Source organism: Peromyscus maniculatus, chromosome 19, assembly GCF_049852395.1.
Source record: "Peromyscus maniculatus bairdii isolate BWxNUB_F1_BW_parent chromosome 19, HU_Pman_BW_mat_3.1, whole genome shotgun sequence".
Classification (NCBI taxonomy): Eukaryota; Metazoa; Chordata; class Mammalia; order Rodentia; family Cricetidae; genus Peromyscus; species Peromyscus maniculatus.
Genome location: NC_134870.1, coordinates 43,795,666 through 43,808,357, shown reverse-complemented (window position 1 = coordinate 43,808,357; position 12,692 = coordinate 43,795,666). Strand labels below are relative to the sequence as shown.

General features: G+C 42.3%; 1 protein-coding gene across 4 annotated transcripts in view; it reads right to left on the bottom strand.

The window, feature by feature from the left end:
- Sncaip (synuclein alpha interacting protein) overlaps positions 1-12,692 on the bottom strand; it is a 138,419-nt gene that overhangs the window by 62,466 nt on the left and 63,261 nt on the right. For all 4 annotated transcript variants that reach the window (XM_076555245.1, XM_006987480.2, XM_016006023.3 and 1 more), the window contains exon 2: positions 5,115-5,217. In XM_076555245.1, the coding sequence (XP_076411360.1) occupies positions 5,115-5,171 (57 nt within the window). In that variant the 5' untranslated portion in view covers positions 5,172-5,217. The remainder of the gene's footprint in view (positions 1-5,114; positions 5,218-12,692) is intronic.

Sequence of the window (12,692 nt, the reverse complement as noted above, 5' to 3'; positions counted from 1 at the left end):
GGCCAGCCATGGACCTTGTCCAGTATCAGCGTTTGTCTAACTTAAACTGTGAGCCAAGAGTCAATCAGCACCAAGATACACAGACTGCCAGGAACAGTGATTGGTATTGAAATGTGACTTCACATGAAGTTAACCTGACATTTCACAGTTATAATAAATATGTTACATTCTATGAAATATAATAGCTTACTTGTTATTATAAACTCCCTAAGAGCACAGACCAAGTTTATACTATTTCCCCAAACCTAGAACTGTGCCTGGAACACTGTTGATGTTTAATAAACACTTGCTGACTAGATTGGCAAAATAATTAGCTATGAGCAAGTAGTTTGTATAAATAAGCTGTGTAGACAGTCTAGCAAATACTATGGCTATCCAGCAAGAGAAGGATTCCATGGGCTAAGTTCAGAATCAGAGGAAGCAAATTAAAAATCAGTCTGGTGGCTGTTCTTTCTTCTTGGAAATCACTCTCTGACTAAGGTTCCTCTCTTCTGGGAGTGTTTGGTCCAAGATGGAGGAGGGTCACTTAGTTCCAGTCTTGAGGTCCCAAACATATAACACATTGTTTCTGGATTAGACAATTCCTCGTCTATTTCTTGGGAGGCAGTTAGAAAACAACGTAATATAAGGCATTTGGTGTTGAAACAAGGAATATGTTTTTAATTCCATGGGGCTAAAGACGAGGAATAAGAGGCAATTTGGACTCAAATATAGGATGCAGCAAATAAAACAACACACACACACACACACACACACACACACACACACACACACACAAAGTAGTAGTATTCTGATTGCTGCTGAAGCCACATCGCATTGACTGGCACCAAGGAAGGTTTCCATATGGACAAGAACAGGTTGACTTCTAGGTAGGACATGGCTGATAGAAACAAGGAAGCAGGGACTGGGCCATCCAGAGTTCACATGAAGGTCCTGGTCACTTTTTAGGGAAGGTTTAGGGTAGTAAAAGTAAGGGTTTTGCTTGGTTTCCTTTTATCTGATTTTATTTATTTATAATGGGAACCAAGTCCCTTCCCACCAAGAAGTGATTTGTGGCCACTCCAGTACCAAATGGACACGAGGTGACTGGTTGCGAGGTAGAGAGGTGCTTCCATTCAACAATGTTTCTCAGAAGGTCAGAGTCCTCTTCTGAGTCAAACAGTTCTGTAGTCAAGTCCTGACTCTGCCATGGTCTGGCTGTAACCTTATGAGAGTCCCAGTACCTCTGGAAGTTTCGACTTCGCCATCTGTGAAACAGGAGGAGCTTTGCGAGGCTTGAGCAAGATAACTGACTTGGAAGATTTCAGCTGTGTGTGTGACGGGGCCTACATCTAACAGACGGTGACTGGATGTGATATGCTTCTCCTATCTGCTCGTTCAGCCTAGGCTTTGTTTATTCAGTCCTGGATAAGATACTACTTTGTGAAAAAAAAATTGGCTTTGCTTCGTAAAATAAATATACCATGCTTCCTAAGAGCCGCGGAGGGTTGTGTTTTTGTTTTGATGATAGGAGGGACTCGGTTCTCACATGAATAAAAGAGGGGTCTGCAAACTCGTTTGCTGTGAGAGGAAGGTTTGTGTGTGCCCTCTCTCATAGGCACACAGCTCTTCCATAGTGCTCTGCCCTCAGATGGCAGGGTTACAGGGATGCGCAGTTTAAACTCTGCATTTTACAGAGGAAGCCCATTATTTTCAAGTCTGGAGAACTTCAAAATAAGTTGGTTGCCTTCTGTGTTCTGTCTCATTAGATAAAGACAGAAAGTTCTAGTTGTTTTTTTTTTTCTATACAAACATACAGCTTGTGTTTTAATTAAAACAAGAACCAGTCCCCTGACCAGAGGGAAAAACCATGAAATACAAAGCCCAAACTACGTAATTGGGCTATAGTTGGAGAGTAAGGAGGGGAGTTTTAAACCCCAGCATGAGTTTTGTAAACATCTTTTCCAAATGCTGCCTGGACTCCCTGCCACCTCCTCCTGCCTCTTCATCAGGAAAGAGGCAAAAGGGTGGGCAGAGACAGAGGTCTGTGCAATCCAAAAAATAAAAGCACGTTCATGGGAAACTTCATTTCTCTTTAAGCTAGTGAGTTAATAGCTGGGAAACACGTTCCTTTCTGAGTCTCAGCATTGGAATCATTCTCATTTAGCAACCTTGATGGCCAAAGTTCCTAGTTTACCCACACAGGCTGAGAACACGTACTTCACTATTTATGAGTTTGTCTTCACTTTTTTCTCTATGAAATCATTAAATATGAACAGTGAAACTCTGTCATGTTTAGGGTATTAAACTTGCATCATACTGAGTTATGATAAAATAATTTAATGCTGGAGAGGTTGCTAAATAGAGCTTCTTCAGTTTCAAGGGGGATTGCAATAGACTTGGACTCCTCACCCTCCATACTGTCAACATTTTGGGCTGCATCGTCCTCCATTGAGGAGGCTGTGCTGTACGTTGTACATTCCTGGTCTCTACCCACCAGAGCCAGCAGCACCTTCCCAGTATGCCAATGAAAACTCTGCATCACCAAATGTTCGTGGATGGGAAACAGGGGCAGAAAAATGGCTGTTGCTGTGAATTAGCGCAGTAAACGATATTCGTCAGCATGCGCCTGATTAACCGGGCGATCCTTGGCAAGATGTAAGGTCTCAATGCTTTAGTATCCTCATCTGTTAAAGGAGGGTGCTTACAATACCTTCTCTGTAGGATCAGTGCGAGGATGAGACATATGTTGCCTGGCCCACAGGAGATACTTAGCGATAGCCATTATTGTTTCATCAATGAGATACAACTCGAACCTGGTTTAAGTTTTAATGCAGGCTAAAGATCCAAACCTTAGAGTCCACATAAAAGGGGACTTTTGGGGAAGGTACATTCTTACTGATGGAAATCTGAATTTATGGTTCAGAGTGGTCAAGTTAGAGAGGCTCAACCCTTGTATAATCCTGTAACTCAATTTGCTAAACAGCTTCAGTCATTGCTTAATACATTTTATCTTTCAAGCAGAGCTTCCTAATTCATCAAAATTATGGGCTGCTGCCAGCTGATTCTTCTGTAAATACAACTGCTCTGTTGTACTTAAAAGAAAATCTTGACACCATGCCTGGTCTTTTCCCTCGAGTTCTTTCTCCACGATTGGTCAGATAAATATTATTGTATTATTCATTGAAACAATAACACAAGCTACTATTTTGAAGAGTAACTTACTGTGTGCCAAGCTAAGTGTTTCACATATATTATCATTTCACCCAAACCTTAAGACAATTTTGAAAGTGAGGTGAGTATTTCAGGGAAGTAGAATTAATGTGCTCAAAATTGTCCAGCCAATGGAGGGCAGAAGAAACTAGGAGCCCGGGCTGGTTGTCTTCAGAGCCCATTTTCCCAGAACATAACCAGCCAGGTTGTGTAATTCCTGCCTCGGAGTCTGAGGCCGGAAATCATAAACTCAAAGCCAGTCCGGGCTACATAGTGACACTCTTGTCTAACAAAACCAAGAGTTGGGGATACAATTCAGTGGTAGAACACATACCTAGAATGTATGGTTTAGTAGGTTCTCTCCCTAGCACGGCAAAGAGGAAAATGAATAAATAAACAACTGTTTGAAACAAAACCAAAAATAACAAATACACACACAAATCAACTTTCAAAATACAATTTCGCCATCAAACCTCAAGAGCTACCACCCAACTATTAATGATTATACACTCTTTCTTTCTACATCTTCCAACTTTCCAACAAATCTCCATACTATCTTTCACTTTCTTGGCTTTCATTCAAGTCCAAATATCTTGAGAGGAAGAGTCACAAAAGAACCACATTCTGAACAATTTCTCAAGTCAAGCACAGTAACTGATGGACACACACACACATCATAGAAAGAGAACTCTTACTTCATATTAGTCTGAATAAGGACCAACAAAAATTAGCTAGAAGCTGAAATAGGCTGAATAACAAAGTCATATTTTTTTTTTTCATTCAAAAGCAGAAAGATCTAAAGTTGTATGGAGGAGGCTATGTATGATATCTATGCCCGTAATCTACCTGTCTTTGGGTCCACTCGTTGCTGTATGTACAGTGAGAAGTACAACACGGGTATACACATCCAGCCAGATGCCTGTCAAAGTAATCCCAGTGTTTGGGGGCAACATCCAGTGGTGACCCAAAGCTCCAGGCCCAGAGAAATCAAAGAAAATGAGGTCAGAAGCTGTGAGCTTCTGGGGCGATAGTGTCAGCATTTCGCTGGATATCAGAACTGACTGCATGGCATGGAATACATCACATGCAGCTCTAGGCACGCTGCATGTAGACAATTTGCTCAGAAGCTTTAGTGAATGGAGAAGAAGCAGGAGGCGAGTGTTAGGGAAACTGAGGGACTCATCATCATCAGCCCATGACTTGTCAATATTCCCAAGTGTCCAATCTGTGTTTTGATGTTTTCAATGATTGGACAACTTCCCTTTATCTTAGTATTTATTTATTTATTTATTTTTTTTGTGTGTGTGTATGCACACACATGTGCACATGAGTGTTGTGTCCATGGAAGCTAGAAGATAGCATTGGATTCCCTGGAGCTGGAGTTACAAGCGGTTGTGAGCCATCTGATGTGGGTGCTGAGTACTGAACTCCGATCCTCTGGAAGAGTAGTACTTGCTCTTAACTGCTTAGCCATCTCTCCAATCCCCTCCCTTTATTTTCCATCAATTAAACGTCAAGTTGGCAGTCTATGTTCCTGTGAACTTGAGAGAATGTGATATAGACATATAAGGAAACTGCGAATGAACATTCATAGGTAAAATTATGTACATGTGCTGAAACTTTACAAATAGACTCATCTGTAATTTTTAAAACAACCTTGGAACACATTAGGAATGGAATGCTAAGCAAGGCTGAATGTCTTGCACCCCCCCACCCCCAGCTCAAACACGATTTGGCATCATTCTGTCTTAAGGCCAGAGAGGCCCGCCCCCAAACCACACTGTGTCTCTGTTACACAGCTTGATTTCAGTTCATAAATGTAGTCGAGAGAGTTGTGGAAATACAGACAATACAAAGAAAGCAGCTCATAAGCTTGAGGTCAGAACACCGTGAAAACATTGCTTTTAGGTACTAATACTTACAGAAATGTCATCACTAAAGTCAATTTCATCCAAATCAAGGTATTCAGGGGCTTCCATTATTCTTCTTTGTACATTTTGAGTAAGGTCAAATACTTATAGTTTCCTGGATAAGGCAGAAGCAGAAAAGAAAGGCCAAAGGTTAGCTATTTATAACTAAAAGTATGATCCTTATTTGAACAAATAAAACTGGAAACAGGTAATTGGGTAATAGCATTGCCCTGGGGCACATTTCCTCTCAACAAAGCCAAGACTTTTTCCAAAAGCCCTGAGTACAGCTCCTTTGGTCCTCAGCTCCACTTCCCCAGGGAGTACCCATAATCCTTTGCTTTACTTGATTTGCACTTATCTTCTCCTGGGCAGCAACCTGGGTCAGAGTTTTCTCCTATGACAAATGTTAGCTTTCAAAGAAGCCCATACCCTGCCCTTATCATACCCTGCCTGGGTGAACATTTGAGCTTTATAGAAAGACAATCTCCTGGAATTGTTAGGGAAACTGTGTTCAGGTATTTTCTGTGTGGGCTTATCCTTGGATGCTGCGTACGGAGCAGTGAATACTACATCTCCACAGTAATCACACAGGTATAAGACTAACTAATCAAAAGTAATGGCTAGTTTAGAATATGTGCTGTGAATCTCAAATTCAACAAGAGAGGCAAGGGAGACAAGGAAGGAGGCGGGGCTTTAAGTCTAGGTTTGAATCGAGTTATTGCAATGTCCTCTGCTTCAAGCGGCATTGCCTGACTGTACCAGAGTGACCTGACGCAGGCACCAGAATATCCTCCGTCAGCACTTGCCTCCGGGATGCCTATGGCAATCCTTTAAATCTGTCAGGGTAAGAGACATCACTTCCCACTTCATTTTCTCATCATTTATCATCATCACCATTGGCAGTGACAGTGGTATCCACACATGTCAAGAACAGAAATAGAGATCTCCTGGTGGTGCCTTGGAGTGCAATTATCCTCTGTCAGCTCTCAGATGCTGAAAAAGGATTCTGTTTCCTGGCGTGTGTCTCTCTTATCACACAAATCATCTTAGGTATCCACCCGTGAGTATCGTAAATGGCTCAGGCCTGGCTCTTTGGATTCTGTCTGTCATGAAGGTGTGTCTTGCTGAATGTAAAGGTTACTGAACAGTGAAAGTGCGCCTAGGCAGATGAAAATGAGCTTCTTCTTATAAGACCAAGAGTCTAAGCAAGCTCTTAAATTTGTGTGTTTGAGAATGGCTAGCCTGGAACTATGTAGACCAAATTGGTCTTTAATTAAGTGATTCTCCTGCTTATACCTCCAAAGATTATAAGCATGTGCCATCATTTCTGGATAGCTGATTTATTTTCTTGAAAGAACACTTATTTTAAGCACATCGTTTTTTAATGATTTTGATCCATCCTCTTTTTTAAGTCATGAAAATGGTATAGCTATGCCACAGGGGGGAAAAATCACCTCAAACCTATGAACTAATTTAATTTTTCATGTTTCCTCTCCCCTTGACATACACATGTATCACTTACAGACTTAATTATAATACAGAGCCATGCAAGAACAGATTAGGGTGTTGTTTCAAAGTCAAATGAAATGATCTATTTATGACATATGGATACAGTTCTTCTGAAATCACCATTTTAAAGAAAAAGAAACACTGTATTTGTAAAAATAAAACTTAAAACCAGACATTTTGTTATTGATAAAAAAAATCTAAAAAGAACTCTGAGAGCAAGTGCTTAGATGTGAAAGCATATCACCTTCCCTGTAATCCTCCCAGAGCTTTTCAGAGGAAAATATTCATCCTTGTACTCACAAATCACTCATAGTGACTTTTCCTTCCACACACTCATAGGATCAGAGGCCGCCCAGAATGGGTTTCAGCTCATCAGCGAATACCCCTTCTTCTAGCTTATATTATTTCCCCTCAGTCTGCACCCCTACGATGAACTGCAGATCCAGTCCACAGGCCATTTCCACGGCTTCAGCGAAAAACACAACATTGACACTATGTGTCACGGCCAGGTACAACCAGCGGCAAGTAGTGCCCTAATTCCTTTTTGGATGGACTGTATCTGTTGTAATTAAAGTGACACAAAATGATACAGGCTTGTGGCAAGGGAAGAAGAATGAAATTAGGTGTGAGTAGGATTGTTTTTATGATTATCATAATAATACCATTTTATAATATGAAGAGAAAGTTCTGGATAGGACCATAATGTCCCTAATGTAGCAGGATCACAGAGAACACAGAAATATGAAGAAACAATGAAGAAAGTCATACGCTCGAGTTGGGAACTAAGCAGATCTTTAAATGCACAGAAATACAAGACTAAATACAAATTGCAGATGAATATGCCTTAGGCAACCCAATTAACAAGTAGTCACTGAATCCATTTTTAGTGTTCTGACCGCAGAAAGAGCAATGTTTATGTAAATGTAGCCATGCTAGCAGAACGGAACTAGAAGATAATATGAATTGTCACATCAAAGCAGATATAAGATCTTTGCATTTGCCCTTGGAGCATAGGGATGAGACTTTTTTTTTCTCTTTAACTTTTTATTAATTCTTTGTGGATTTCACATCATGCCTCCTGATCCCATTCATCTCCCCATCCCTTTGGATCTGCCCTCTGCCCCTGCAATGCCCCCTTCAAAAAAATCAAAATAAAACAAAGTTGAAAAGAAAAAGTAAAAACATCTCATCGTGGAAGCTGCAGTGTGACACAGTGAGTCAACCATACAGTGTACCCCTCAGCTCATACATCCTTATATGTGAGTGTTCATGCAATGAGTTTTTAGTCTGGTTCAAGGTCTCTGGCTTCTGCTAGACTCTCACTGTAATACCTCTTGGATATCCTGCTGTTGCTTTGTGTCATGGAGATCCTGCAGCTTTGGATCTGCTGGACCTGGCCTGCCCTTCATGTGCTCTGGCAAATCGTAGATATGGTAGATGTTGGAGTGGGCCAACTCATAGCCCTGGTTCTGGGCCTGGGTGGTAGCTGGGTTGGTCAGCCTGCCAGCTCCCCTGCTGGATGAGTTTTTTTTTTTTTTTTGACTCTGTAGGCCAGAAGACAAAAAGACCTGGTATCTGGAACATTCCTTTGCTTCCTACAGAGCCATCTCCTTTAAGAAGGGTTGTTCTGTCTGTAACCCTGGTTCTTTTTGTGTGGTTTCAATGCTTTTCTCTCTCTTGAGGGGTCACTGAGAGTGTATTTATGTTGTCACTTTTAATGCGTGGAAATCCCCACAGTCTATCAGTCCTGGTCACATTTCCAGCTGTTCCTTTTCAGTTGTCTCTGTGGTCATTATTGGGTCTTTCCCTTGCTTGTGTGTCTTTCCACTGGGCATCAACATCACCTTTTGAGACATGGGAATGGGGGGTGGTGAGGTCTGTCTAGGCAGCTGCTTCAATCGATGACACAAGATAAGAAAGTGAGCTGGACTCTGGTTGATTTTGCTTTCTTACTGGTCAGCCCTTCCCATCCACCCAGAGTCCCCTTTCCCAACTGATGACAAATACATTCTCTAACAGAAAGTCCAGCAACATGGAGTACATACTGAAGACTCATGAGCCAAGGCCAAGTCTATCCCACAGAGGTGGGATTTGTTTGATTCTAGTAGTGTCAAAAAAAGGGGTGGGGTGGGGACAAACAAAACCCAGCAACACATGAGTTCCCAATTTGTAGACCTTGGGAGATTTCTTATGACATTTTTTTATTTTGGACTTTGCTTTAAAAATATCTAAAGTCTTCCCTTGGCTACATGGGTCCATCCAATAACCAAGGCTGTTTGTAGCCCAGTGGCAGATGCTCAAAGTCTCATAGAACCTACTAAGTTATCACCCGAGCTCAGCTGATCCCTCCCAGGCTGCTCTGCTCAGGCCTGGCCTGTAATGCGTTTAAGCTCGGACACGAGAAGACACACTGCGGTGGAAAGGAACGTGGCTTTCAACTGTGAGCGCCACCACCGCCCTCCTACCCTTTGTGGTGGGTGTCTCCCGCCAAGACTGTTGACTTCACTTGTCTTCTAAGACTGAACTTGTATTCAGATCATTTGAAAGTCATACCACAACAGCAACAGAATTTTTTCTTTAATTTAACAAACTAAACAATAAGTAATAAACTACTGGCATGTCACAACTTTTGTTTCACAGTCTCCAACATTAAAGAAAGAAAAACCTTCACAAACACAATAAAATGTTACAAGGTCCCGATTATGTTTCCTCCCCTTTACAGCGGGAGGACGGAAGGGTCTGGATTTCTTATGACTGGTGTGGGTTTACATGGTGTGAGTAAAGGCGAGGCAGGAAGCCATGCCAAGTACTAGCCCGGAAAGAGACCAAAGCCTTCCTCCCTCTGGCCCTTAGCAGCAGCTTAGCTGCAACTGGACGGCCCCCTACTCAGTCTAACAAGACTGGGCTTCTCCCTAAGTGAAACTATGTTTCAGCTATTCAGAAAGAGCAGTTCAGCGTTAATGCTTTACGTGAGATTTCAGTTACTATGAATCACAGTTAGACCCCTTAGGTCCCAGCTGTTCTCAACCTGTGGTCATGACCCCTTTGACAAAACTCTACCTCCAAAAATATTTACATTACAGTTTATGACGGTAGCAAAATTACAGTTATGAAGTAGCAACAAAAATAATTTTATGGTTGTATGGGGGGGTCACCACAACATGAGGAACTGTATTAAAGGGTTGCAGTATTAGGAAAGTTGAGAACCACTGCCTTAAGATCTCAGAGCTCCATCACTTAAAAGTAGGTATAGTGACAGGCATCATCATCCCCAACCCTGCAAGCTACCGTCACATGACCAACTTTTCTGGGGGGCTTCTTCTGTTTGTATTGAAGCCCTTCTTTTGTCCACAGCATACATCTCTGAAGATCTGCCTCCTTTAGTGGAGTATTGCCAACAGACCAAAATAATCCCGCTTCAGACTTCATTGAGCTTTTAATTTGTCTCACAGTATTATTACTTGTATAGGCAGGTCTGTTGCACATTGGAAAAGAAATCTTTTTAAAGTTTAGGAGAGAAGATGTAAGCTGGACAGGGAGGGAAGAAAGGAAATCATTTTGAATGGCTTAGCTTTCCCAGTTGGGTACGAAAATTGATAGAAGAAGGGAAATATTCACATATGGAAGATATGGCCAGGTAGCCAAGGCTTGCATGCTCTCCAGAAGCTCTGGGGGCATCATGGACACCCATCTCCTTTTAGTGAGTTCAAAGAACTGGAAGACACTTTACTCAATCTTGAAACTGAGGCTTGGCTTTCGAAGTACAGAGCAAAATGAAAAGCCGGCTGTGCGGAGGTCTGCCGGACTCGGCTGCCTCTTAGAGAGTACCATCAGCTGAGCAAAAGAAAACTCCTCTGGTGATAAATGATCTGTCTGTGCTTTGTCACTTTCTCAGGAGGTCACCCCAGTGATGGCTCCACTCCTCCCATAAGCTAGGAAAGAACTCAAAGTAGCAAAGAGCCAAATGCCATAGTAGGCAAGTCATTAGAAACAGTGCCCCCTCCTTATTTTATGATCTGGGGAGGGATTTTCATTTGTGTATGTGTGTGACTTGCAGGCAGACTCTGAAAACGTCATTCCAGATGAAGACTCACAAAAATCTGGCGGGTAATGGCAGCATCAGTGGAAAAAACTTGGAGTGGCCAACAGGATCTCTTTGAGAAGCTGCGCTCGTGGTAACATACACATTCTGGTGTGCTTGGCTCATAAAAGGCACATTGATTTGTGACTACACTCACACATCACATAAATTGCCCCACCAAAATTCTTTTGAAAATGTATTGCCTCACTCCATTTAGAAGGAGTTAGCATGGAGTCATTCTGAAGGGTGGAATTACACACATTTCTTTTCTCCTGTCAAAGTCTCTATTCCGACTTTTCCTCACGTATATTATGAGGCCGGGTAATTAAAAATAAGCTGGGCCTGTCAACATCCATGAGCAGAGTGTGCTTCGGCAGTGAGGTGACTTCAGTTGATTTGCACGGAGACTTACTTCTTCAGCCTGTAATCCACTAACACTTGGGAAAAGATCACCACTCCCCACACTCCGCACACCCCCCGCCAAATTTATACTCAGATACATTTTCAAATTGCAAGCCTGCCTATAGACACTGTGTTTACTTTGTTCAATATACGAGCTGAAAAAATATTGCAAACGAAGACCTGGAAGGCTTGGGTGGAAATGTCCCCAGTTGGCTCTGTGGCTTGGCTGGCAAGGAAGCAACGGATTCCAAATGTTGGATTCAGTTTCTTTTTTTTCCCTCTTTGATTCAACAGTGGCCAGAAGCATGGCAGTTGCTAACTGCTTACTCTTGAAGCAGATAAATGATAGAGGCAAGAAATTTCTACTAGGAAGAGACAGGGCAAGGAGTGCCAAGAAGCACAGATGAGGAACAGAGGGATAGCACAAGCCTGTGGACTCTCCAGTCCTTCACTTACGGAACAGTCTGAATCTACATGCTGGATAAGACCACGTGCTCTATATCGGTTGGAACACACAGTACAAGAGGAAGCACGCAAGTGAACAGCCATTGCAGTCTAACGTGGTACTTGCTATGACAAATACCTACACACAGAATGGAGTCTAGACCCTGGCAGTGGGAAAGTCTGTCTGGTGCAAATGAGAGCTAGCAGGGATAAGAGGGCGAGTCCTGGAGAGAATGAAATGCCCTGGAATCATAGGGTATAGGTACGGGCAAAGGCTTGCAAATGAGAACTCGGAAAGAACATTTCCAAGAGCGGGTGAATTTCCCACTGATCACTGTCTTTTTTTTTTTTTCTTTCTTTTAGAAAGAGATTTGAAGGATGAAGACCAGCTCTGGGTGATAGACAGGAGTGGCCATGGGATATCTCCAGATCCAGTGTATTTCTAGAATATCATTTTTCTGGCATGTTTGGGAAACTAGAGTTGAGCATTTTGATAGCAAACAAAAGACATCTATGTAATAGAGAGTAAGGGTGCTGTGGGGGAAATCATACTGTGCCCTACTCAGAAAAATACGGGAAGAAAACTATCCTACCGGGATCTCAGACTGGGTTAGGTCATGTGTGTGTTTGTGGGAATGCATGTGAGTGTGGCATGTGTCTGCACACACACACACACACACACACACACACACACACACACACACACACGTGTTAAGGGTGCAAGCTGTGCTCTTGTGCATGTATACAGAGGCTAGAGGAAGACATTAGGTGTCATGATCAATCAATCACTCGCCACTTTACTCCCCTGGGCCATGGTCTCTCACTGAGATAGGAGATAGGCTGGCAAGCAGCAAAACCCAGGGAGCCTTCTATCTCCATTCTCCATAGCACTGGGTTTAGAGGCTTGCACCATAACACTCACCATTTTACGTGGGTCCTGAGGGTCACACTTGTGAAATAAGCCTTCTTACCTGATGAGCCGTCTCCTGAGCCTATAGGGGTGAAGTGTTTTTACATATATTCTCTATTCACTTTGTCTTATAAAGGCTCTACAAACATCTTCATAATTTCCATTATGGAAATAAAGAAGCATAGATTTGGAAAGGCCTTGTAATGTCTCATAGACACACAGCCAAAAATATGGATTTTAAGCC